This window comes from Triturus cristatus, chromosome 4_2, assembly GCF_964204655.1.
Source record: "Triturus cristatus chromosome 4_2, aTriCri1.1, whole genome shotgun sequence".
Lineage (NCBI taxonomy): Eukaryota > Metazoa > Chordata > Amphibia > Caudata > Salamandridae > Triturus > Triturus cristatus.
In genome coordinates, this window is record NC_140586.1 from 8,201,955 (window position 1) to 8,229,653 (window position 27,699).

Here is a 27,699-nt window from a genome sequence, read left to right on the forward strand (position 1 = left end):
ATCGGAAACAATGCTGTTGAGTGTGAAGTGATACGCGCTGAGAAGGACCGAAGTATCTACATCGAACCGGAGAGCAGCAAGTTACATCCAAACCCGGTGGCAGAAAAAACACAATCTGAAGATGGAGTCGATGGCCATGCGCACTATCACCTAAGGGAGGAGTGCTCCACCTTGTGACTAAGGAAAATTTCTTTCACATAAACAAAGTGCATATATCCGGACCCAACACTAGATGGCGATCTTATGCAAAGCATGTGATCTACAGCTCACATGCCTCAAACACATATATACGACTACAAACACCAACAGAGTTAAAAAAAAAGTTAGAATTCTACCATAGTGCTAAAACAGTGGATGTATCCAGGCATATAGGTACATGGCAGTAATCATGAGTATTTCTACAATGCAAACCCTAACTAGATGTACTTAAGTGTACCTAAAATGTATGTAGGTGTGTGATGATGGGCAAGGATCGAGATGCACACAAGGTCGGTTTAGACTCTGTTTTATTGTGCAATACACACTTTTCTTAGGAGAGGCCAGAGTTCAAGTCCTTGGATAATACTTCTTATCCGGTCCTGTTCAGTTAACAGGGTTATCGCTTCTTCTTTTTCCTTCCGTTGTCCTCTGGTTTCCCGGAATTTTCGGAAAGGGAAAAGTAAGTATAAGACATGTGAGGGCCTCTATATATACAATTTCCACAGGAAGGGAGTGAAGGACCACTGGTGCGGTGACGAACGTCTAGGCACGTGCGGGTCAGTGCTTGGGGTACCGGGTAGTGAGCAGGGTATCAGGAGGCGCCTTACTCGTCAGCATTCACTCTCCTCCCCACCCACCCCAAAACACGCTCCCGTACCTGTCTGAGCCACGCTGCTCCGGGAGCGTGGCAGGGCACAGAACTGTGACGTTGGCCTCCTGGCTCTCCAGCTGCTGCTACTCCCACCGGAATCATCGTCAGCAACAGCTGTCCCTTCTCTGGCGTCTCGCTGCCGTTCTTCTAGGATCCCTCGCTCTCGCCTTCTCTGTCTTCCGGGTACGGCCAACGTCTTTCACGTTCCGTCGTCCTTCTATTGACCAGTCGGGGATGACGTCAGTCCTTTGGGTAGCTGCTTCAGCGGAGTCGTCCCAGTTAAAGGGACCGGGTCCTATGAATCCGGCTTCCTCATCCTGCTGGGTGTTTTGGCCCGTACACCAGTCATCTGGCTGGAAAGATAGGAAAGGACTCGTTTCTGGAGGCACGGACCACCAGCCTCTCGTATGCTCCTGTCCCTCCCATGCGGTGGCAGAATCGTGACATGGTGTATAGCCAAGAATCCCCCATTACCTGATGTGGGAGAATAAAGGACCCTGTCTTGGTCTCGAGTTGGACACCCCGCGAGGGATGTCAGACCACTGCGTGCTGGAGTGTCTGGTTGCAGGGACTTCAGCATCTCGTGTCAGCATGGAAGCTTCCCCTCTGGCTTGCCTAGTGAAGATGTGGTACTTATATACCCGAAAGATACCCTCAGGGGTTCTACCTAGATGTGTCATGGTACTGTTGGCATGTCAGCCAAGGATGACAATAGTGTTATTATGCAGGAGATGGTAATCCTGCTGTGATACTAAGAATCCTCATGCATATAAATTAGGCTAGTTTTCGGCGAAAACCACACAACATTTAGTCGGCACCGAATTAGGTAAAAAGTCAGCGCCAGAACCGTTATGTAGATTAAGGTAGGACAAATGTAGGTAAAAGGTTGTGCAACTACCTAGGCCTATAATGGAGTATACTGGGGTTCATAACAGGTCTGGGTCCCATCAATTGTTTCAGCAATTTAAAATGTTTAGAAAAAGAAGGATCCTATGATCCTAAAATCCACAAAGGGATTAATCCTAAATTTGAGGATGATGAAGACATCACCAAGTGGCTCACAGACTTTGAGAGGGCTGGTGAAGCCAGAAAAGTGAGAAAATCTCACTGGGGCACTCCTGTGGGAACTGTTCTCTGGTAAGTGAAGAGACAGACTTCTGACCCTTAGTGGCGCAGAAGCAGAGCCCTATGAACTCATAAAGGGCACCCTGATTGAAGGATTTGGACTCACAACTGAGGAGTATAGAATTAAGTTCAGGGGGGCTCAGAAATCCCACAGTCAGTCCTGGGTGGAATTTCTAGACTACTCGGTAAAGACACTAGGTGGCTGGTTGACTAGAGGTAAAGTGCAAGATTATAATGGTCTTTATAATTTGTTTATGAAAGAACACATTTTAAGTAACTGCATCAATGAAAAGTTCCATCAGCATCTGGTAGTCCTAGGTCCAATTTCTTCCTAAGAATTAGGAAAGAAGGCAGACCACTGGGTCAAGACAAGGGTAACCAAGACAACCACTGAGGGTTACCAAAAGAAAGGGGGTAACAAAGCCTCCCCAGGGGCAAGAGGGTGAGAAATCCAAAGATAAAGCACAAGAGTCTTCTAAAGGCCCCCAAAACACTGGTCAGGGTTGTGGGCCAAAGAACTCTTTTCAGCCCACTAGTGGGTACAAGGGGAAACATTGTGATCCTGCAAAGGCCTGGTGTTTTCACTGTAACAAGAATGGGCACTGTATTGGAGATGCTGACTGTCCCAACAAACCAGCTCCTAGACCCCCACCAGTACCTATTACTGCCCAGACCAAATCAGGGTTTACACTGTGACTGTTTTAGTCTTTTAAGGGGAGGGAGGGTTAGTCACTTCGGCTGTCTGGCCCCCAAATTTAAAGAATTACCTGCAGTACCCCTTAGTGAATGGGACTAAGATAGAAGTCCTGACAGATACAGGTGCCAGTGTCACTATGGTGAGCGATGCATGGGTTTCCCCAGAGCAATACCTAACTGGAAAAACCTATCCAGTTACTAATGTGGACAGTGTCACCAATCACCATGCCATGGCTATGGTGATCTCAGAATGGGAGTGTGGGTTGCTACGCTTAAACAGGTAGTGGTCTCTTCAAAACTTCTAGTCACCTGTCTGCTTGGAAATGATCTGGAGACCTCAAAATGGGCAGAGGTAGAAAGAAAGACACATCCAGCCATGCTGGGAATCCCTGAGATAGTGTGTGAAGACCAGAGCACAGTGCCTAGCATATGGTGAAAAACGAGGATTGGAGTCTGAAATGATGGCCCAACCTCCCAAGAGGAAAGGTAAGAAGACTGGTTAAACAGTTTCTATAAAGTAACAAGATCAGGACCGCTCTCCTCAGGAAGAGGACTTGGCAACCCCAGAGGGAACTGAGCCCATGGAGCGTGAACCTTAAAAAGGTAGAGCTCTTGGGACCAAGGGGACCCTCTAGGGAACAGCTGTGCTTTGGGCAGCAGGTCTGACCCACTCTTGAAGGCATGTGGCAGCAAGCTGCTGCACAGGGGCAGGGAGATGACAGTGGCTTCCACAAAGTCTACTGGGAGGAAGGACGCCTGTACACTGAGGGCAGAGACCCCAAACCTGGAGCCAATAGGAGAGAGGTAGTGCCTCAGCTGTGTAGGGAGTTCCTACTCACTTTAGCATACATCATCCCTCTATCTGGGCATCTGGGCCAGGCCAAAACTTCGGAAAGATTGGTCACCCACTTTTGTTGGCCCCAGATGTCCCAAAAAGTAAAGGCGTTTGCAAGATCTGTGTCACCTGTCAAGCCAGTGGCAAGAGAGGAGGATACCCAAAGGCCCCCTAATCCCACTACCAGTGGTTGGGGTTCCCTTTGAAAGGGTAGGAGTGATGTAGGGTCCACTTGAACCTCCCACAGCCTCAGGAAACACATGTATACTAGTATTAGTGGATCATGCTACTAGGTATCCTGAAGCCATTCCCCTTAGGAATACTACAGCTCATGTGGTAGCCAAGGCCCTCATCGGTGTCTTCACCAGAGAAGGGTTTCATAAGGAGGTAGTATCAGACCGAGGTACCAACTTCACGTTAGAATAGTTGAAACATATGTGGGATGAGCGTGGATTTATCTACAAGCTCACAACACCTTTTCACCCACAAACCAATGGCCTTGTTGAAAGGTTTAACAGACATTGAAAGGCATGATAATGTGACTCCCTCAAAAACTCAAAAGGAGATGGGATGATTTGTTACCTTGCCTGCTTTTTGCCTACAGAGGGGTGCCTCAGAAGGGAGTAAGGTTTTCACCCTTTGAACTTCTGTTTGGTCACCCTGTAAGAGGTCTACTAGGATGGGAAAGACCCCATTTTGTACCAAAGCAAGATATGATGGACCATGTACTAGGCCTTCGTTCCAGGATGGCAGAGTACATGCAGAAAGCATCCAAACACCTTGAGGTCCAGCGACGAGCTCCAGAAGCTCTGGTATGACCAAAGATCTGTACTGGTACAATTCCAACCAGGGCAACAGATATGGGTTTTGGAGCCAGTGGCACCAAGGGCCCTCCAGGACAATTGGAGTGGCCCTTACCCTATTCTGGAGAAAAAGTGTGAGGTCACCTGCTAGGTAGACCTGGGCACTAGCAGGTCCCCCAAAAGGGTGATACATATGAACCGCCTCAAACTCTATTGTGACCGGGCTGATATAACCATGTTGATGGTTACTGAGGAGGATCAGGAAACAAGAGAGTGAACCTCTCCCTAACCTCCTCTCTTACAGCCCCCAGTGGATGGAGTTGTCTGAGACACCCTCTCTGCCCATCAGCAGACTGACTGCAAATAAGTCTTGCAGCAGTATGCTAAGCTCTTTTCCTTGTCCCCTGGTGTGACTAACTAGTGTACCCATGATGTGGACACTGGAGGCAGCTTGCCTGTCAAAACAAAAATCTATTGCCAGTATGACCAAGTCAAGGAAAGCAGCAAAGCTGAAGTCAGCAAGATGCTGGAGTTGGGTGACATTGAGCCTTCTCAAAGTCCCTGGACCAGCCCAGTGGTCCTAGTCCCCAAACCTCATCCACACGGTGGAAAGAGAGAAATGAGGTGTGAGACCGCTCCGCAACAGAATAAGATTGCTGCTCTGCACCCTGCACTTTAGCGAGAGCCCCTGTCTGGGATATCGGCACGCTGTACTTTCTGCACGGCCCCTGCACCACCTCATTTAAACCGGAGTCGGTCATGGGAAGGTGGGAGACAGCTTCCCAACGGACTAAGATTGCTGCTCTGCATCCTGCACTTTAGCGAGAGCCCGTGCTTGGGCTATCGGCACGCTGTACTTTCTGCCCGGCCCCTGCACCACCTCATTTAAACCGGAGTCGGTCACGGGAAGGTGGGAGACCGCTCCGCAACGGACTAAGATTGCTGCTCTACACCCTGCACTTTAGCGAGAGCCCCTGCCTGGGCTATTGGCACGCTGTACTTTCTGCCCGGCCCCTGCACCACCTCATTTAAACCGGATCCAGTCACGCAACGCAGGACGCGCGCGGACGGCGCCAGGGCAAAGACGGGCCCGTCTGAGACCGTCAGAGTCCGAAAGAGGCTGGGCTGGGCCATCCCTCTTGGCTCTGGGTAACGAGTAACGGCTCAACATATCGGACTTCGTGACGGTGGTAAATCTATTGACTGATTCATCTGTATTACTACCTATTCGGGGGCATGTAATAGGGAAAGGAGGAGTACTTTTTGTTAATTACTACGTTTTTGGGGCTGCTTTGCCTTGCTCGGGTTGGGGGCGACAGTTATCTACGATATGGGAAAGAGAAAGCTGTATAATTCAATTACTGGGCAAGTAGTACATAAGGCCAAAGATACTAAAATGTCCCTGATGAAATATCTTATGGGGCAGTTGGTGCTCTTGATAAACAAATATCAAATGTAGAGGAGGCTTTGAACAAAGATTCACATGGCTCATCTCAAAATAGTAGGGCCAAAACGCCTCCTCATAATGCACAGGGGGAGGATGTTACCAAACATGGCTTGCCCGTGGAACATCATAATGGCTGTGTCCAGACCCTGAGAGACGAGATTTCTCCAAGTGATCTGGATGCCGAACCATTGCCACCGCCTAAAAGAGTGTGTATTTCTAAAATGAAGGCCACCACTGTAACCTTACCGCCATTGATACTTAAAGCCCCTCTCGTTTCTAATTAGGCAAAACCCGCTCCCAAAGTACATCAGGGGAAAGATACTTTATCCACCACTAAAGGTAAAGAACGAGCATTATGTACAAAAAGTAAAGGTAAAGGCGACCCCACTAACAATCTGACTGGGTTGATGAGTATGTTAACTGACCTTACTAAATTTATTAAAGAATCTATTGGCACCATGGAGCAGGGATTAGATAAAATAGAAACTGGCCTGGAATCCTTCTTAGAGTGTATGAGCCCCACAACGGAAGTGATAACTAGACAGCCTGAGACCTGCGGAGATGAAAGAACAGCTAAAAATCATAATCAGACCTTACTAGCTAGTGCCTCAGGAAACAGCAAGTATATATCTGGGAGGGAGAGAATTAGTAGAACACTAGGATTCACGAAAATGAAGGATACTCCACTCTGTGGTTCATTAAACAAGGTTGTGGAAACTAGAGAGGGTGAGAGAGACAGAGATGAAGCTAGACGGGGCAATTTATTTCTATCTGACCCACGTCCTAGTCCAGGAGCATCCATGGCAAACAAGCAGAAACTTTCCCCCAAACATTTTAATTTAAATCTTCCCCCTGCCGCGATTTCCTACACATTGGTCTTGGCTAATGTCCCTCTGCCCTCTGTGGGTGAAAAAGAGACCTGGGTTACCCTAAGGAACAAAGCCATTCATTGCCTAGGGAGTAAAATAGGCCTGACACAAGAGATGTTCTCTTTCTTTAAAATGGTAAGACACATCCACTGGGTGGGAACCAGTAGAAAAACTCTCAGAGGGAATTGTGTCGTTCTCTCTCTGGGATCCCCAGCTTTGGTTCACGAAATCCTCATTCGAACCGGTGCTAATAATTTCACGAAAGATGGCATTAAAGTTCTTCCTTTAGGTTTTTTCTACCAGCCCAGAATGTTTAATGAGCATACAGCCGTACATTCAGACTCACAGACCAATAATAACCTGACTTATAATCTAGAGGTAACAAACAGATTTGGGCCCCTTCAATTTCTAGATGAGGTTAATTGACTTCTAGTTACTAAAGATCATTATAATCCTGTCGCAAGTTTGGTTTCCAAAGAATTTACGAGGGTAAGTCTCATGGAACCCTCTGGGGAACTAAATGTAGCCCTGAGTGAAGTTATTAGTGGGGGTGTTGCAGAAGATGATTTGCTCCAAACAAGTAAATATTACTATAACCCTAATCTTTCTTTGGCTTTTCTAAATTCTTGCGAATTAACTTCACCAGGAACTGTGGGGCCATTAAAAGCCACTCAGAGCGACTTATCAAATAGGGGAGGATCTATATATGTATCACTCAGTCCAGTTATTGTCCCTAGCTTGGACGAAGAAGTGCAGAGGGAGGGGTGCCAAAGCGAGGTTTCGAGTGGCCAGGCGATTAATATTGCAGATGAATCTGCCTCAGGGATTGTTAGAGTGGCCTTTTGGAACATTGCTGGCCTTCAAACAAAGGTGAATAATGCAGTATGGACGGACTTCATTAACAACTTCGATATACTTTGTCTCCAGGAGACGTGGTTGTTGGATGAGATACATATTGATGTTTTAAGACTTTTCATTCCCCAGCATGCGGTCAGTTCATGTGAGACACAAAGGGAGGATTTGTGTTTATATTTGAAATGTGCTGAGGGTCCAAAATATTACAATGATAAAGTCAACCACTTTTAACCAAATTGTCACTATTCATCTGCTTTTGCAAGTGGAGGTAGTGGTTATAAATTTTTATAAAAATATAGACAGGGGAGATGTTTTTAAGACCCTCAACAATGATTTGTGCAAAATAGCAGTCCCAAAACGGATGAATGTGATTACGATTTGGGGGTGGAGATTTTAATGCTAGTATATGTTCTCAGGCTGAATGCGGGACAAATGGCCCAGATATAGATGAGAATGACCATGTGGTCCACTTTGCTCACTCAGATAGGGGTGAAAGATTCAATGAAGTCATGGCATCTTTTGATCTGGGTTTTGCTAACTTGCTGTGTTCCCCACCAGTGGACTTTGGTTATACGTTCATTGGTCGTGGCTTTGAATCACTGATAGATTTTATTATTGTTCCTAACCATTGCGCAAATTCGTTTGATAAATGTACAACTCACCCAAACGCCCTGAGTGATCACCTTCCTAAGTATCAACATAGTGCTTCCTCCAACCGGTATACAATCTACTTTAAATAGTTTGGTCTGGACTCAAGATATTGTCCTGGCCCGTCAGAACGGCTACTCCCTACGTTGGGGGATGAAAGAACCAGAGGTGTTGAATAAAATGATCATTACCGAAGCCATGGGCCCTATAGTAGAGTGTCTGCAAGAAGGTACTTCTCATTTCGGTATATTGAGCGCATTCTCCTTAATTACATTAGTCGTACAATATGCTGAGTCCCCCCCCCCTAAGGGTTCATCTAAAATGAATAATGGATGGTTCGATAGTTTGTGCACCAAAACCTATTCATCCCTAAAGGCTGCACTTCATAGAATAGAGAGAGATCAAGAGGAACTCAGAGTTCGCAGGAAGGCATACAACCTCGCTAGGAAAAACCGTAAGAAAGAAATTAAAGAAGAAGCTTGGACCAACCTCTATGAAGCATCCCTGCGCAAGGACCGTACCTCATTTTGGCAGGTAGTAAAGGCTCAGTTTTTTTCGAACAAAGAGGGAGCAAAGATAGAGGTTGCTATTGATGAGAAATCGTGGATTGATTTTTTCTCCAATGTTTACAGTAATAAGGGGAATGAGGATATTATTACAGTTCCTGATTTACAACAATCGGGAGACTCCACTGATTTTTCGCCCATTGATACATATATTACTCACAATTAAGTTTTAGCGGCCATTAAAGCAAGAAAAGGAGGCAAGGCACCAGGACCCGATGGGGCACCGCTAGACTAGTACAAATGCACCACTGAGCTGTGGTCCCCCTTGTTAACTCGTGTTCTAGAAGCTTGTTGTGCAATGGGTTTTATTAAATCTTGGTCAGAGTCCGTGATAATTCATATTTTTATAAAAGAGGATCGTGAAAACCCGGCCTGTTATCCACCTATATCCCTTTTAGATTCGCTCATGAAAATAGCTGGAAGAGTCGTTCTGAATAGAGTTCAATTATGGGCAGAAGATAATATTTTAAGTCCGGTCCAATATGGTTTTAGGGAGGGGATGGGCACAACTGAGAAGGTCTTAAATCTTTCTATTTTAATGGGGAAGTACACCCAAGCTAAGGCTGGGAAGCTTTACGTGGTATTTGTTGACCTCACTGCCACCTTCGATTGTGTTGCCCATAGCAGATTATGGAACATTTTAGAGGACTTAAAAGTCGAGCCCGCTTTGGTGCAATTTTTGAGGCAATTATATGCGGGGGCCACAGCCAAGGTGAGGTATGGACTAAAGGGGGAGTGCACAAAGCCATTCCGCGTGGAGAAGGGCGTCAGACAAGACTGTCCTGGCCCCGTTCCTTTTCACATTATACACTAACGCCCTGGAAGAGGAACTGGTGACCAGGGCGAGTGATCCGCCACAAATTAACAAAAAGTCTGTCGTCTCCCTTCTCTACGCGGATGACGCAGTTTTAATGGCTAGAACCCAGCTTGGACTACAGAGAGCCCTCACCACCTATACTGATTTTATGGATAACCAGGGCCTTAAACTCAATGTAAAGAAAACGTTTGTGATGTCATGCGGGAAGGGGAAAAACAAATGTAGAAGTATGTCAGCTGGGACTGGAAGGATTGAAGTAACCAAAACATTCTCCTACCTAGGTGTTCTATTTGAGGATACAGGTTCCTGGGGACCGGCAGTCAAGAGTAGGACCCTTATTTTTAAAAGGTCGACCGCGGCGGTGATTAATTTTTTTTAAAAAATGGGCAAAAGGACCCCGGGGATTCTCCTCAAAATTTACCAAGCCAAATGCTTAAGCATTGCAATATATGGGGCGGGAATTTGGGGTTTTTATGATGCTTTCCCAATTCAGCTAGTGGAAAATGCTTTTTTAAGGTTTATTTTAGCTGTTCTAGAGAGCACACCTGTTTACAACTGCCACAGCGAATTGGGGATCTCTCACATAACCGACGTATTCAAAATACAACCAATCCTACTCTGGCATAGAGTATGGACCTCCCCCAGTTTAGGGTAGAACCGAGAAATTATTAAAGACTCCATGAGATTGGATCAGGTTAAAAAAATCCCCTGGCTGAATTATGCAAGAAATTTTTTAAATGACCTGAGCAGACCCGATTTTTATATTAGTCCAGAAACTATGTGCTCTAAACCTAGGAAAGTTTTTAAAGTTTTATGTCGGACACATCTTGAGTCTCTTAGAATCGCAGTGGAATTTAAGAAAAGTTTGGTGATCCAGCATCAACTGACCCTGGCCAGCCATTCCATACAACCTTACTTAGTGTGGTGTACTGGTGGGTATGACAGATACGTCCTCACTAGGTTTCGGTTTGATAGCTTCCATCGTTTAGTCACATTTCCAGCTATCAATGATTGGTCCAGGGACCTCTGTAATTGTCCATGTGATAATATATCTGCACAAACAACAATGCACGTGACCTTTTTTAAAACATTTTATTCCAAAGAACGAGCAAGATGGATTATGCCTTTCCTGAAGCAAGAAGCCTGGCTTACAATTACTGGATAATTTGTATTCTATAGGTATTGTAACTGGACTTTTGAAAAGTATTATGAGGAAAAGGAAAAGCATAATTGGTTAGACTTTAATATTGAAAATTATGTACTGCCGGGTCTGATGTTTTTTATACTATGTCGTTAATTTTTATCTGTATGAATTGCTTTTTAAATTCTGCTTTTATGATTTTATTAATTGTCTAAAATCGAATAAAGCATTTTCTGATTCTGAGGTGTTGTGTGGACTGTAGAGGCCTCAATGCTGTCGCCAAGACAGATGCACACCTCATCCCCAGGGCTGAAGGACTGGTATTTGACAGCCCCCAACTTATCTAAGTGCCTTTGATTTAACTGCAGGGTACTGGCAGATTGACAGTGCCCCTGCAGCAAAAGAAAAGACCGCATTCTCCACACCTGATGGGCACTTCCAGTTTACTGTGATTTCCTTTGGTTTAAAGAATGCCCCTGCCACCTTCCAAAGGTTGCTGAATCAAGTCCCTTCTGGGTTGGACTGCTTTAGTACAGCTTATTTTGATGATACTGCGGTAGTCAGCTTTTCCTGGCAGGATGACCTGGTCCACCAGGGTAGACCAACTGAAGGCCTAACTATTAAGGCCTCCAAGTGTCAGATAGGGCAGGGAACTGATGTGTACTTGGGCCACCTTGTAGGTGGAGACCAAGTCCAACCCAAAATCCGGACCATTATGTGATTGGGAAGCTTCAACAAACCAGACCCATGTCAGGGCATTTCCCCCTGCCCTGATCTGAAACTTTCTGCAACTCAGTGTCAAGCTAAAATTCATTTTTTGTTTAATTTCCACTGCCATTTGTTTATAGTGCTCTCCATTAACTTACTCCAGCTTATTCACAATCTGAAACATTAATCTCAAGGTCCATCCGCTGACTTACTGAGCCCTAGTCATTCATATAAAATGCAATTCTTAATGTAGCTTGTTTGCCTCAGCAGCTGCAGATGGCATTAGGTTTGAGGGGGCTGAATTATTATTCATGTACTGGGATAGTGCTTAGGTGCTAAGGCAACATGACATTTAAATTTGTTTTGTTTTGTTATTGACATTTATAATGCGCACAGCTACTCTGTGGACTGTCCCGGCGTGTGCCTAGGAGGTAGACTGACTGTTAAGAATTATCTAAAAAGTAATGTCTTCAGTTGCTTCCTGAAAATACTCGGAGAGCGGACAGCACAAAGCTCCACCGGGAGTAGATTCCAGGCCTTAGCTCCTAGATGGCCCAGAGTGGAGCCACCAGATTTCTGTTTACGGGCCTTAGGGACAATTGCCAGAAGTTAGTTTGAAGAGCGAAGCTGCCTGGCAGGGGAATAGAAGCCAAATCTGGATTGAAGGTAAGCCGGGCCATGACCATGTAATACAGAGTGCACTATGACTAGTACCTTGAACTTCACCCTCATGCCCACTGAGTGCCAGTGCAGTGTGAAGATGGGATCTGACACTTGCTCGCTTGGGAAGGTTGAGCAAAATCCTGGGCGCGGCATTCTGGAACAGCTGCAGTTTCTTAAGCAGGTATGCGGGCAGCCCGACATAGAGAGCATTGGCATATTCTATGCGGGAGGTTATTAGTGCTTGGATAACCTTTTTCCTAGCAGAGATGGGGAGCATTGGGAGAAATATTTTGAGCGATTTCAGAATACTGAAACAAGAGCCCGATAACCTTTCAATCTGTTGACCAAACAAGAGTTTATCATCGAACCAGATGCCCAGGTTTTTTACTGGACCGTCGTGGGGGATGGTAGAGGGAACTCATTTGGCCAGAAGGTGCGCCAGAGCTGTAGGGAGCAGTTTCCAACGAGGAGAATCTCTGTTTTGTCGAGGGTGCATTTCAGTTGTGCTTCAGCCAACCAATGTAACAACAGCAGAGAGGCAGGGTTTTGTTTGAGAGCAATTGGTCCAGCTGTGGTTGTCCCAGGAGAATACCAACTGGGTATCGTCAACGTACGATATTTCTTTTGCCCCAAGATCTTCGGCCAACTGAATCAGGGGAGATGTAAAGATGTTAAATAGGAGAGGGCTCAATATGGACCCCTGAGGAACCCCCTGTATTCAAGGCTTGGGGAGAGGCTGCAAAAGGAGGGATCCAGACTTGCTGGGATCTATTCACCAGATATGATTCAAACCACCTCCAAGCTAGACCATCTACTTTGAGAGTCCGGAGACAGGTCAATAGCGAAGAGTGGGGGACAGTATTGAATACCGCAGAGAGGTCCAACCGCACCAGGGCCGCTCTGCCACCTGCATCCAGGGATTCCCAAATGGCTTCTGATATTTCAACCAGCGCAGACTCTGTGCTATGCCTAGAGCGGAAGCCAGATTGAGCAGGGTGGAGAAGATTAAATCTCTCAACAAAGCCAGCTAGCTGTATAGTGGACCGTTTTTCAATAATTTTGGACACTGCCGAGAGAAGCGAGATAGGACTAAAGTTAGAGAGTAGAGAAGGGTCCCAAGACTTAATTGAGAAGAGGAATGATCATAGCCTACTTCCAGGCCATAGGAACCTTGCCAGAGGAGAGGGACAAATTAAGGAGTGTATTAACGGCAGGATAAGCAAGCTCAGCTGCTTCAACCAGCAGCTTGGGCTGGCAAGGGTCCTTCGGGGAGCCTGATTTAAGAGACTTAAGTTCCACTAGGGAATCCTGTAGCGAAATTGCCTCAAAGGTCTCAATTTATGATGCAGGTTCCGGTCCTTAGAGCTGGAAAGGGCAATCGCTGCCTTCTGAAGGACAGCGGTATTGAAGTCATTGAATAAGCCTAATCTGATCCGTAAAGTGGTCAGCCAAAACCTCGCACCAATCTTGCGACAGATATCGGTTGACTCTCGGCCTTGGGGGAGTTGAAGTCTTTTACAGGAAAAGATTTATCTGGCTTTGTTGGCCGACTGGGCGATACGTTCATCGTATCGACTCTTTTCTTTAGAGATGGCCATGTAGTACACCTTCTGAGCCTTTTTAAGATTCTCGTTGTCAGATCTATATTTATGACTCCATTTTCGTTCCAGCTGCTTACATTTTTGTCTAAGTAGCTTGAGGGTGGGAGGAGAACCGGGGTTTGGTCAGACATTTTCTGCCACCTTTCACACAGAAAGGAGGGGCGAATTGATCGCTGTACTATTGAGCCAGGAGTGGAAGCGGTCTAGGACCTCCTCAATGTCACACGTGAGCATGGGGAGGACCCAGTCAGCACCTCTTTAAATTCCCCCGGATTAATCCTATTAAGAGCTCTCCCCTGCAAACTAACGATCTTACTACCATGTGATGGATTGTGCACGAAGCATCATAAGAAGTTAATGAGAAAATGGTCAGGCCAGTTCACGGGGGGCTCCTTTGAGATCGGCAGCTTAGAGCAAACCAGATCCAATAGATGCCCACCTTGGTGGGTAGGACACGTGACCCACTGTTATGCTTTGCTGATATTACACATCTACTCACACAACAGTGATTCTGTTTATTTCATATACAAAAATAATGTATTAAAAAAACATCGATTTTTTCTATTTCATCCTTAATTGGTACCGATAGTAAGTACTGCAATGCATCTTAATCAGCGGTATAGCCTGTCTTCCAATTCTCGTTGGGGCTTCCGGCAGCTCCCTCCTGGTGATACCCCGGATACGTGTATGTACTTGTGCAAGCCACACTCCTCCAGGAGCATGGCTGAGAGACTCGTGGGGACATTGGCCTCCTGGCCTCCTTGCACTTGGTTCCGCTCGCTCTGTGTCCTATGGAAGGATAGCAACTCTTACCTTCACTTCGGTCAGTTCGAGAAGAGTGACAAACTACGGTTGGGATCCGTTGGCTGGAGTAGTCCAGTCTCTCTCTGCTTCAGCGTGTCCCACCTCTTCGCTTTCCGCGCCTTCCCATAACGAACAGGCACTCTCCCCTATTGGCTACGAAGCAGTGATGATGTCTTGCTTGGAAGCTGGAGAATTTCGGAGGCCGCTTAAGTTAAAGGAGCCAGGACAAAAAAAATGCCAGACGTAAAAGGGAGAAGGTATTGTTTTCTGCTTCTTGTGTCTCCGGGAACAAGCTGAAAATAAAGAGGGTTGACTCTGTGAGGCACACACCAGTATTCTTCATCGGTTTCCCCCAATTTGGAGTCCGAGGAGTGTTCTTCCTGACAGGATGTCTAAACAAATTTCTCGGGGCACTCACTATAGTGCATACATGGGACCCTGCGCTCACCCGTCCCAATCCTCCGAAAAGGTGAGCTGATTATAATATATTACTGCATAGTTCCTTGCTTTATGAGCTACAGAACATTTTCATTAATTTAGAGTGATCTAGGCAAATACACGCAAAGCAAATACTAGTATTAATCAGGATAGTAACAAGTTTACTATATTTTATGTAACAGGCATTGGACCTGGGTTCTCATGGGCAGAGAGCGACTACTATGGACAGTAAAGGGGGCGCACTCTGAGCTGCACTATATCTGTAAAATAATTCAGTGTCTATACTCATTGTGTGCATGTTGGTCAACTGGAGGCTCTATGTAAACAGGAAGGTTGGTAGGCAACCGAATGGGGTACAAGATAGTGTTGAGCTTCTGCAGATAAACTGTGCCTTGCTTCAATAACTCTTAAGTATGGTGCTGATGATTTCAAAGGATAATCCCAATTTGCACTGAGAACCTTTAAGTTAGGTTTTATCTCCTCTCAGATTGACACTCTGATTTACCATTTGTTTAAGACTGGCTATTTGCTTTTTAAAGAGATTAAAACTTCCTACATTGTAGTAGACCAGGAGCTAAATGACGAGAGCTCTTGCCAGCTCGAAAGGGTGGTTTTATTAATAGTGTACTATTATGGTACACAACCAATTAAAAGGAGGTGCTTTTAGTCATTACATTTGTTTGTTGCTGATACGGGATGTATGATCGGTAATACAAGGGATGGACAACAGAATCTTCATCTCACTGTGCCACACCAGGCAACAAAATCGTCAATATACATGCACCTAATAACGGAGTTTGGATCTGTCCTTATCACCGTAAAGAACGAACTGTGCTTAGATGAAAAGCGTGCATGGTGCTGGCCAACTGACAAGACAACTTTGTGATAACCATTTAGATCCTTGCAAGAATTTTGAAATTACTGATAACTCCACATTCTCACCCTTTGTAAAGCCTTAAAAAGAGATTACCCTCACGGAAAGTCTGTAAAACCCTCTTGCAATTTTCAAGCTCAAATGGCTTCATAGCTATATGCTTGCAAAACATGTAATTGCCCTCCGTGGAAAGTGAACATGGGGAAAAACATGCCAATATAATCTCTTAAAGAAACACAGACCTCACTTCATTTTTTTTTAGAGGCAAGCCTTCCTATATCTCATCAACGTCGTTTGTTTGCTATTTTCCACCCATGTTGTGTACACCGACCATTTAATTAGATCAGAGGTGCTTTCCTTCTCCACAGAAAGCGCTGTGGGATTTGCGTGCTACACAGTTTCGTAAACAATAAGCACCCCTATAAAAATTAACAGTTAAAGCTAGCCCCGATGAAGCCGGTTTTTTAAAGAAAAAATAAGGAGATCGATGTGATTCACAAAAAACTAGAGATGAAGGTTTCTAATAGCCAGTTATTTTAGCAAGACAAATAATATTTCACACATCAAATCTCAGTCGAACAATTGTAATTGCTTTGAGACGCCCTTGGGGTATAAATATGCTCATCATACTTGGTTGTTTTCAACCGTGCTGTATGTAGTCCGTTGCTAACATTTTTGTACCAAAACGATCTTTGAGCTTTCATCAGTAAAAAAAATATTAAGGCCACATGTACAGAAAAACAACTATGGCAAAAAACATTTATATCAGTTCTGTCAGTCAATCAATCAATAGAAAACTTTATTCGGCCACGTTCTGGCCATAAAAGTACATTTCACATGGAAGAACACATACATTTTGGATTTAAAACTACAATACGAATGTGATTAAAAGCACAGATAAAATTCATTCATATAAAAAACAAAAATTGTTCCAGATAAACCCAAGCGATTGCTCTTATCAACCCATATTCTTTCTACGTATTGCCCCTGATGAGAAACGTGCAACCCCGTGACAAATGAGTGGGGAGGAAAGCATTTGTAGGTAAATCAGTGCTGGTCTTACTTGTGCAAAATAGCAATCTCTAAAAAGTGGTAAAATATGTTTTGCTCACAGCTCAGTATAAAAACCACAGAAAAACAAAGTGCAACACATCTTGGTCAGAGAACTTATCATGCACATGGTTGTAGGGTTCCTAACGCTGAGAAACCTTTAGGTACAATAAGGGACCAGTGGATACAATTAAATCTAAACCTGGATAAAAGAAAACGATGATGAAAATTATTAACAAAAGACCAAAAAGGTTGATTTAAAATCTCTTATAATCATAAAATGTCTGCATGTAGGTTTCTTAAGTTCATTTAATTCCCTATCCAGATTTCTCCTAGTTAAGAATTGAGTTTTTATAGCTTTCACATCCTCGGGGTGCAGCTTTCTCGGTTGATTAAATAGATCTGGTTGCCCTAGAGCTGAAAGCTGCCGAGAGACATAACTTAACCAGGGAATATCTGCAACTCTGTCTAACATCATGCAGTCATCTAAAATAATTTGGTTTAGGTTTGGCTTATCTCTAGACCAATTTCTTAGCTACCATATCAAGGGAGCTGCAGTAATATTATCTGTAATGTAGCCCTGCCTTAATTCCTCGTGTACCATAAAGGCTGGAATGCTGGAAGGAGCAGCTAAGAGTTTACGTAGGTGTTTATTTTCAACTCCTTGTAATTCATTGCATTCCTTGTAGCCCCATACCACGCTACCATACACTGTAATGGCAACGCATTTCTCATTATAAATGCACAGCAGTGGTGGTATGGGTTTACTCCCTAATCTTCTAGCGAAATCTAGTGAGGCTTCTGCGGCTCTTGCTAAAGTGTTTTTCTTTAGTGCACGCTGTGCCACCCAAGTGCCATTTTCATCGAATATCTCACCCAAGTATGGGTAAGTTGGTACATTGGTTAGCACTTTACCTTTACATGTAAGGGATTTTTTCTTCTGCTTTAGATTACCAATTGACATTATGTGAGACTTAGTAAAATTGACCGCAAGGTCGAGAGCTACCATAAAATCATTAAGTATTAACTAAACATTTCAAAGCAATCGGAGTCCTGGCAAGTAAAACTGCCTCATCTGCATATAAAAGAGCTGGAACTAATTTAGAACCTACTCTCGGGATGTCTAAACATGAGTCCGATAGCACTGACCCCAACATATTTATGAAAAATGGAAATAAAACCAGTGCAAGAATGCACCTCTGCCTCACTCCTCTTTTTACCTTCCAGGCTTTCGTTAGGGAGCCGTTCTAATTATATCTTGCCGAGGCAGTCAAATTATGATGGGACTAATGCAAGAAACATACTAAGTTTCTATCCATCCCTATTTCGAGCAGCAATTAACCATAGTTTAGACCTGTTCACCCTATCAAAAGCGGATGTGAAATCCATAAAAGCCAAAATCATACACCTTTTTTGGCTAGGGTATATTTGTTGGTGATCATGAGTAGGTTCCTACATGCTCCACTGTACCCCTGCCCTTACGAAAGCCAAATTGCAGTTCGGATAACACATCGTTTTCTTCCAACCAAATGCTTAAATGATCTAAGACTACTTTGCCCATTATTTTTGCTGCGGAATCCAATAAAGAGATCGGGCGATAACAGACAGGATCATCCCTGGCACCTTTTTTTTAAAAAATTGACAAAATCACCACCGTTGACCACGAGTGGGGTAGACCTACGCTTGTAGCCGCATTGAACAACTTTGTTAAAATTTTTGCCCATGTACCAGAGTCTGATTTATAGAGGTCCACAGGTATCCCATCGGGACCAGGGGCTTTCCGTGCAGACATACCCTCAATCGCTTTCTGTACCTCTTTCAGCTCAAACCCTAATGCGAGTGGGGGAGCACTAAGTATCCAGGAGGAATCTGTTTGTTTTATAGCAACCTCTGCATAGATCTGCTCAAAGTGACTGACCAACTGATCGGCAGGAATAACGCACTCAGTTCTTTTCATATTATTATCTTTAAAAAAGGGGCTATTTACTACCTTCAAAATTTGGCACTATCGGCTTGGACACTCGCCTGTGTTAGTTCCTCCCATGCCTGTTCCCTTAAAGCAGCCTTCCTTAGTTTTAGAACCAAATCATATGCTTTCCTTAGGGTTTTAATCAGCTCAGGATCTCTAGGTGAACTTTTTAGTGCGACCAGAAGGGCGTTGTGAGCTTTAGAACAATCGGCATTAAACCACTTAGCCTCCTTAGTACCCGCCGAGCCCATTTACCCGTTAGCTTTTTACCAATGCGCTTTGCCAATTTGTCAAAAGCCTCTAGTACTTCTGTGGGCTCATTATGTACATTAAGGCACTGATCAATATCCTCTTTGCCCTCAGTATATAACTCTGCTAAAAAGAGCTCGGGGCAATTTTCTCCCAACAAATTTTCCGATCCTGATCCGTGGGCTTAAAATCCCCGTTTGCGAAGGTTTTTAGCTCAGCACCCCGGAAGACCATTAAACCTTTAGATTCAGCAATGATGGGATTATGATCACTAAAACAGATCCGGGACGCCCTGACTTTCCGCATATTTGGTCCGGGTTGCCCTGACTTCCCGCATATTTTGGTATAGAGGGGCTGATATAACAACATAATCTATAGTCGAGCTGCTCCCTCTCCCGAAAAACGAAGGTCTCAATCAATCGATCAAACACTGCATTTGTAAAGCGCGCTACATACCAGAGAGGGTCTCAAGGTGCTGGGGAGGGGCGGGTGCTACTGGTCGAAGAGCCAGGTCTTGAGGAGTCTTCTGAAGGCCAGCAGGTCCTGGGTCTGTCGTAGGATGGTGGGGAGAGTGTTCCAGGTCTTGGCGGCGAGGTAGGAGAAGGATCTGCCGCCGGCTGTGGTTTTTTGGATGCGGGGGACTGTGGCGAGGGCGAGGTTGGCTGAGCGGAGGATTCGGGTGGGGGTGTGGAAGCTGAGTCGGTTGTTGAGGTAGGTGGGTCCGGTGTTGTGCAGTGCTTTGTGTGCGTGGATCAGGAGCTTGAAGGTGATCCTTTTGTTGACAGGGAGCCAGTGCAGGCCTCTCAGGTGGAGTGTGATGTGGCTGCGGCGGGGGACGTCGAGGATGAGTCGGGCCGAGGCGTTCTGGATGCGTTGGAGTCGTCTCAGGAGCTTGTTTGTAGTTCCTGAGTAGAGGGCGTTCCCGTAGTCGAGTCTGTTGGTGATGAGGGCCTAGGTAACGGTTTTTCTTGTGTCGACGGGGATCCATTTGAAGATCCTGCGGGGCATACGGAGGGTGTTGAAGCAGGATGCGGAGACGGCGTTGACTTGCCTAGTCATGGAGAGAGTGGAGTCGAGGATGACCCCCAGGTTGCGTGCGTGGTCCGTGGGTTCCGGGGCTGTTCCTAGTGACGTGGGCCACCAAGAGTCGTCCCAGGCTGATGGGGTGGGTCCGAGAATGAGGACCTCCGTCTTGTCTGAGTTCAGCTTCAGTCTGCTGTCCTTCATCCAGTCGGCTACGGCCTTCATTTCTCTGTGGAGGTTAGCTTTGGCGGTGTGGGGATCTTCGGTGAGGGATATGATCAGCTGGGTGTCGTCGGCGTAGGAGATGATGTTGAGGTTGTGTTGTCGTGCGACGTGGGCGAGAGGGGCCATGTAGATATTGAACAGCGTCTGGCTGAGGGAGGATCCCTGTGGGACGCCGCAGATTATCTCGGTGGTTTTGGAGCGGAAGGAAGAAGTCTTACCTCTGCTTCATCCCCAGACTCTAGACAGTATAAATTATTACTAGCCAATAAACGTTCAAGCCGGGTGCCTTGAATGGAATGTTCAAAATGGGCCACGGGTGGTAAGTCTTCAAAAATCTCCCTTTCTAATAAACATTTTAGTTGGCAACGGTCTACATTAAAATCCCCCATTATGATTGTTTCGTAGGGAGTGTGTCTCCCCTGTGCAAGGTCCTCTATAAAACTTTCAAGAGCGATTTAATTTTCATCATCATGATCCCTACAAAATGAGTTAGAAAAAAGTACAATAACCAGGGTTACGCTACTTGGAAAGGTTAATTCTACTGCTAGCAGGTGAGAAGAGGAGCTGGGCAAACCCTTGACGATACATGACAAATTAAGCGATATTAGAGTGAGCAAGCCGCCCTTTGCTCGTTCCTATAGCTGATGGGGAAGCAGAATAAAAATATGGGCCAAAACCATCCATTATAAAGGAGTCAGACGTATTCCACGTTTCTTGGAGTGCAATAATTTGACCTGTCTTTATTATCGCTAACCACTGTTCATCATCCTTTTTTGCCTTCTGCCCTGCAATGTTCCATGTCATAAAGGTACACACAGAGGGATCTGTCACTTGGTGGTCACAGGGTAGTGGGAGCGAACTAATCGGTTGCGCTGTTAAAGGAGGGTTGATACTGACCGTAGTATCAACTGGGGTTGGCTGTCAATCAACACTATCCAGATCCCTTAATGGTGCAAATCTGTTTGTGAGAGGAATTATTGTATCCCTAGTAATGCCCATTTGTTGTGTTTGCAACAACCCCCCTTGGGGCCGAGTGCATCTATTTCCCTCACTATAAGGGTGTAGTGGCCCTTCTGATTAAAAAAAAGAAAGTGGAAGAGCCTGAATTCCCGTGTACGGATCTGTTCTCATCTGGCCTTGTTATCATGGCTCTTACGTGTAAAGGATGGGTTACATTGATTGTTTAAGGCTCTGGCAAGTTTCCACAGAAGGTGTTCAACAATGCGAAAAAGAGGGGTGGCCCAGCTGTGCCTCTTCCGGGCAAGGCCCGGGCACGACCCGCGCAGCGGGTGCTCTCCTTTGGATTTAAGCACCACCGGGCACGTCTGGCAGCGTCAACGGTGCAGGGGGAGCCTGGGATTTCGAGTCCTTAGGCATGCTCACCCCCTGTTGCGGCCTCCAATCCACCCGCACAGCGTCCCAATTTTCAAGCTCAAATGGCTTTATAGCCATATGCTTGCAAAACATGTAACTGCCCTCCGTGGAAAGTGAACATGGGGAAAAACATGCCAATATAATCTCTTAGGAAAAAAAACAAAATATATAACTCACTCAATTTTTTTTACAGGCAACCCTTCCTATATCTCATCAACGTCGTTTGTTTGGTATTTTCCACCCATATTGTGTACACCGACCATTTCATTAGATAATCAGAGGTGCTTTTCTTCTCCACAGAAAGCGCTGTGGGATTTGCGTGCTCCACAGTTTTGTAAATAATAAACGCCCCTATAAAAATTAACCCTTTAAGCTAGTTCTGAAGAAGCCGGTTTTTTAAAGAAAAAAATAGGGAGATCGATGTAATTCACAAAAACAAGAGATGAAGTTTTCTTTTAGCCAGTTATTTTAGCAAGACAAACCACATCAAATCTCAGTGGAACAATTGTAATTGCTTTGAGAGGCCCCTTGGTGTATAAATATGCTCATCATACTTGCTTGCTTACAACCGTGCTGTAGTCAGTTGCTAAACATTTCGTACCAAAACTATCTTTAAGCTTCCGTCAGTAAAAAAAATACTAAGGCCACATGTAAAGAAAAACAACTATGGCAAAAAAAACATTTATATCAGTTCTGTCGTGCATATGAAATAATGAAAACGGGCATTTACAAACAAGGACCTCCTGGCAAAGAAGCAAGTACACCCAGAGGTTTAACTCAATTCTTTCGCGAGTGCATGCTTTGATGGAAATAGATATTTGTATAGGAGTTCTACTTTCATTTACAGTGCTTAATAAGCGAAAAATAAATAATTAAATAAATAAACTACGTGGAGAGGCCCATTGTTTTTCTTAAGAGCCCACTGTCATTGCTGACAAATGTCGGGGTTGCCAACTACCAAGCCTACTCAGTCTAGATTCCATCTCATGCCATTTTTATTTACTACTCTATGGTCTTGTATGTCCTTTTTGATCCCTGCCCTTTCTTTTTTTCACAGTTGATCTGACTGTGCTGCTTTTCTCTCTTGCTCTGGGTCAAAGTATGATGGTGAAAAACAAGACCCAGCACCCCATCACCTGCATAAATTAAGCACTGAGCAATTGTGCACAATAATGCCTCATCCTGTTCTAACCACGTGCTAGGATGTATCAAACACTCTTCGATGCTGGAAATGCTACAGCAGAACTGAAATAAACATGAGAAAAAAAATGTATCATCCGTTATTGATCAGTTAAAAAAGATACCCAGGATGGTGGCATGTCTTACTCTCCCCTTCGCATGATGTTTGGAAGGAGGCCCTGGGGAAAACATGCAATTTTTTTTTCGGTATGAACATGCTCAAAAGTTGAACTAACGTTCCGTCACCATCACAATTAAACATTTATCAATAGCTTGGCCACTCTGATAGGCCTTCGGGATGCAATGAGGAGTTTGGGTGCCCATCGGCACAATGAATATGCCAGCGTGTTTGCCAGAATGACTGATACAATGCACCCATGATTTTGTTAAGGAAACTAACTCCAGCACTATGCTAAAAATCGCAAATACAAGTTCTTGTTTTGTTCACATTGTAGGAGCAGAAGACAATTGTCTATATAAGGAAGATATATTACCAAATAACGAATTTTGGCAAATTGCTATTTGATAATCGTTTTACTAATGCACCAAAGATATATCTGCCTTTTATTTCCTAATTAGCGAGTCATAGTAGGTTGCAAATATACCTACCTCATAAATATTAATTATTTACGGCCTACTAGGATTAGCTGCCATCACAGAGATGGTGGCCTGCTTGGGTCAGCAGACCACCATATCGGTGATTGCTTTCAAATAAAGCAGTCTTTTTTATTTTTTAAATGCAGTCCACTCACATTTAAGAAAGACCAGGTGCGTTTAAAAAACACAAAAATGAAACGTTTCATGTTTATTTATTAAGAGCAGGTAGTGGTCTGTGGGACTACTCCCTGCTCTGAAAAAAATATTTTTGGGACATTCTCAAACGGGATCGTGCCCCAAGGGGACCCCCTTCACATTTGGAAATTGATTACCATCAACTGAGTTGGTGGTAAAGTATGAATGTTTTGGGACCATATTTGGGTCACAAAACATTAGTATATACCTTTCAGAGTCCCTATTTGGAAGAGGCGCAGTGAACATCCCCCCTTCCAAATAGTGATTATGTTTCTGATCGCAAACCCTGATTGTGATTCGGTAATGTGTTACCGAATCAAAAGTTGGGTTTTATAAATTTGAAAAAGCCTTTTTAGGTCACAATTGGCCCGATTCTGTGAATCGGGCCATTTGCGACTGAAAAAATGCTTTGTACATCTGGCTCTATATTCTTTAATGGGGTCGATGTGAAAGTAAGACCCATTCCCTGGGCACTCACCTACTTTGTGTAAAAAAAAAAAAAATCTAATTGCTACTTGATTAGTTTCTGGAGTCAAGGCCGACAGTCTAACGCTGATTAGGAGGAATGGCATACAATACAATAAGTAAATAATTTGCGTCCACACTTATGCACAACAATTTATTTCGTGCCACACCCATCAAAGGGGCAAAATTAAACAAAGTTACGCAAGAGAAAGCTTACAAATGTAATGTCCCTCTCAGAGCAGAAGGGTTGGACAACAGTACTAAGTATCTTAACAACAAGCCCATCGTAACATTATCACTATATAACTATACAAACAAGATAAATAAACATATCAATATTCTTGTATGGAACTCCAAACACTTACATCTGGCTTACTTCTAAATGAATCGAAGTGGCAAGACAGATTAATATCTGCTATAGCCCACTGGTAATAGGTCAGAATCCCAGCAACACTAATTAAGCCTTATATTTTCCCCAAAGTCAATGAATGGTGTTTGATTACACTGGGCAATGGCTTTATATGTCATGTATTTTAGAAGAGTGAATGTGCGGTATGAAGCAATATATAACGGACAGGTTGTTGTGCCAGAAATGACAGATACATGCGCTGACACCTTTTAAAAGATCACCAAATTTCCTCATTTCCCTTCTCCACAAGTCGAGCTGAAAAGAAGGCTGCCCTTCTCCAGTCACCTCGGCCAGTGCGATAAAGTGTTGACTAGTTGTCACTGAAGCATCAGTGTTCATGTTTTCCCTCATCTCACGAGGGGGGAAGCTGATGCAGAAAGCGGTCTGAAGCAGAGCAATTTGTCGTGAGATTCACTATAAGACCACAGTGCTTTATTATGGTGATATAAGACACTTCCTTCACATTTCCTTTGTGACTTGTTTTCTCTCTGCATTACCACCCTTTTATGGAAAGAGCTCTACGTATAATTTTGTATTACCTTCTGGGGTGGTGTCTGGTGCCTTGGCAAAACTTGGAGTGGTGCTTTTGAAAATTTTGGTCCTGTCACCACCAATCACTACTTCTGGTCCGAGCAAGGAAACCAGGACAGCCAAACTATGTAGAGTCATGGCAACCATGGAGTTATTGTTGTCACGCAAGCCCAGCAAAACCTGTAAGAACACCAAACATATGGATTAACCCCAATAGCTATATTTGCTTATCTGAATATACAAACGGGTACATTATGTACGTGAAACAGGGTGTTAGTTGTAATAATCTTGCGCGAGAGCGTATCTAGAAGCCACGCTGACCAAAAACACTTTTATACAAAGAATCTATGACGGCGGGGGCTGCAATTGGCAAATCGAGAGTGTACTCTTGGTATACTCTGAAGTACTACATCCCCACTAAAATGTTTCTTTTGAAAAAAATGAATAGTAATGATTAATACAGGAAGAGGGGGTTTTGCTACGGATTGAGCATTAGATAAATGTGCGCAATAGATACATGCGCTCTTCGCTATCAAGCCTTTTCGTACATATATTTATAATGTCGTTAGGAATATACAGTCCTACTGCTAGGGATAAAGGATAAACGGAATGCAGAGACTGAGACGCAGGTGAAAAGTGTGTTAAAGTAATTCCCGGATGTGCAATTAGTAGCTCTCTGTAATGCAAACAAATCGTATTTTAAGCTGCAGCATAAAGCATGAAACACCAACTCCCTTGACACAGGGAAGCAGTTTCAACCAGAGTGTACACAGTGTGTTCTTCTGACACACCCACTCACAGATAAAGCTTTCTGTGCTTCAAACCCAAACTGTGAATGTACCAGCCGTCTTGAAACTATAAGTTAAGTTACGTTATTAGCACTCATATAACACATTTCTGTAAAGTGTAAATCTAAGGCTGCCCATCAGCATCATTCTGGGGCTTCTCGTTGACACAACTAATCCTATCTGATGTTCGTCTGTGATACATTCTGTTCAGTGACATTTTACGTGCCGATTCTAAACAAAATAACTTCTAGACTGAAGTGGACTGAATGTGTTGGAGTGAGCGATAAGTAGGCCGTTGTCGGTGCTGGAACTGACAAAATTACTCCAGGAACCATCAGTGCATTAAACAAGCATTTGCAATTTAATAGGTCTTGCATTTGTGGAAGTTTGAGCTATTGGCATTGTAAATGACAATGCCTTTTATTTACGTGTTTTGAAAACCTGCAAGCAGTGCATAAACATGCACTGTATACTTATCGAACTTGCTTACGAGAAGCAAAGTTGGCAGTTGTAGGAGAGTGGAAACTGACTAATGGTTGCCCCCAACTTTTTGCCTTGTATTTGAGTGGTTTTTGACTAGTCTGGCTGGGATCCTGCTATCCAGGAACCCAGCCTATCTGCTTTCTCCCTAAAACTGGTGTGAGTACTCTAGGTACAAACCTAATTGGATGCTGGGCATGCCCTACCAGTCCCTTGTAGATGGTACCCTAGGTACCCAGGGCATGGGTCCCCCAGTAGGCCTACCAGGGCTGCAGCACTTATTGTGCCACCCTGGGGCAGCCACCCAAACTGACACCACCAGACCACTACTGTAGTCTGGGTAAGGTGGTGCTAGCACCCCTTACAGGGATGTAGGTACCCTATATCCCATACCCTTACAACACATATACTCTCATAGGTCACCCCTATGGCAGGCCCTGGTAATCCTACAGGGCTGGGTGCTGAGGTATGTGTGAGGGGGGACCCCTACGTGAGTAGGACCTCTCTGCAAACTTCGTAAAATCGCTACTGGGTTGTTTGTAGTGTAGCCATACCATATACTCTTAACCGCATTATAAGTTATCGCGTCATCGCTGTAACTTGGGAATGGCTACACAGAACCATATCGTGTTTGGTGTCAAACATGAAGGAATCATACCCCCAGTCCAGCCATGGGCATGAGGGTACGATTCCCCCTTGCTAGGAGGGTGATATGGGAAAAGCGGTAGAATTTAGACACCAATTTAAAAGTGCACATGTATCACAAAATGGCTACTGTCCGCCACCTACACGACTCTGGCTGGCTGGCTGTTGGGGAAAACCCCAGCCTCGCCATCTGGACAATAGGGCTCCTGTGGCAGGGAGGTGCCAGCACCTCCCCAGACAGGATATGTGGATTGGAACAGGGTGGGTGCACCAAATGTCCTTTCAGAGTTGCACGTAGGCAGCTGCAGAGCCCCAATTCTGCATACACCGCCTGGAACCGGTTCAGGGGCATCCTGCCCCTCGCCCAGGCGGGAAACACACAAAGGGGAGTGGGTGTAGCCACCCTTTCCCGCCTCTACTCTGATTGGTAGGCTCTATTTGGGACCATCCCCTAATCTTGGGGATATATGGGAATAACTTTGCCCCAGAGCCTCAGATTCGTCCAGAACTTAACAGAACTGATCTTCGACGAGCTGCTGCCCAGCTGACTGAAGAAATCTCCCTTGGGATAAAGGAGTTATCCCCCTGCTTGGCAGGCACCTAAAAGACTGCAAGATACCCGGTTGGAACTTCGCTGCTCTCACGAACTTTGACGCCTTCCATCAACCTTGAGGTGGGTCTCCAGTGCATCCCAGAGTCCTGTGAGCGTGCCCAGCAAGTCTGAGCACCGTGGACCACGTGGGTGCCGAGATCCCTGCATAACCCGAGACCCCGGCCACC

The 27,699-nt window shown here is 44.8% G+C and overlaps 1 protein-coding gene across 1 annotated transcript in view; it reads right to left on the reverse strand.

Moving 5' to 3' along the window:
* SCYL3 (SCY1 like pseudokinase 3) overlaps nucleotides 1-27,699 on the reverse strand; it is a 1,105,028-nt gene that overhangs the window by 475,934 nt on the left and 601,395 nt on the right. The window contains exon 9 of the mRNA XM_085600229.1: nucleotides 25,015-25,186. Within this exon, the coding sequence (XP_085456355.1) occupies nucleotides 25,015-25,186 (172 nt within the window). The remainder of the gene's footprint in view (nucleotides 1-25,014; nucleotides 25,187-27,699) is intronic.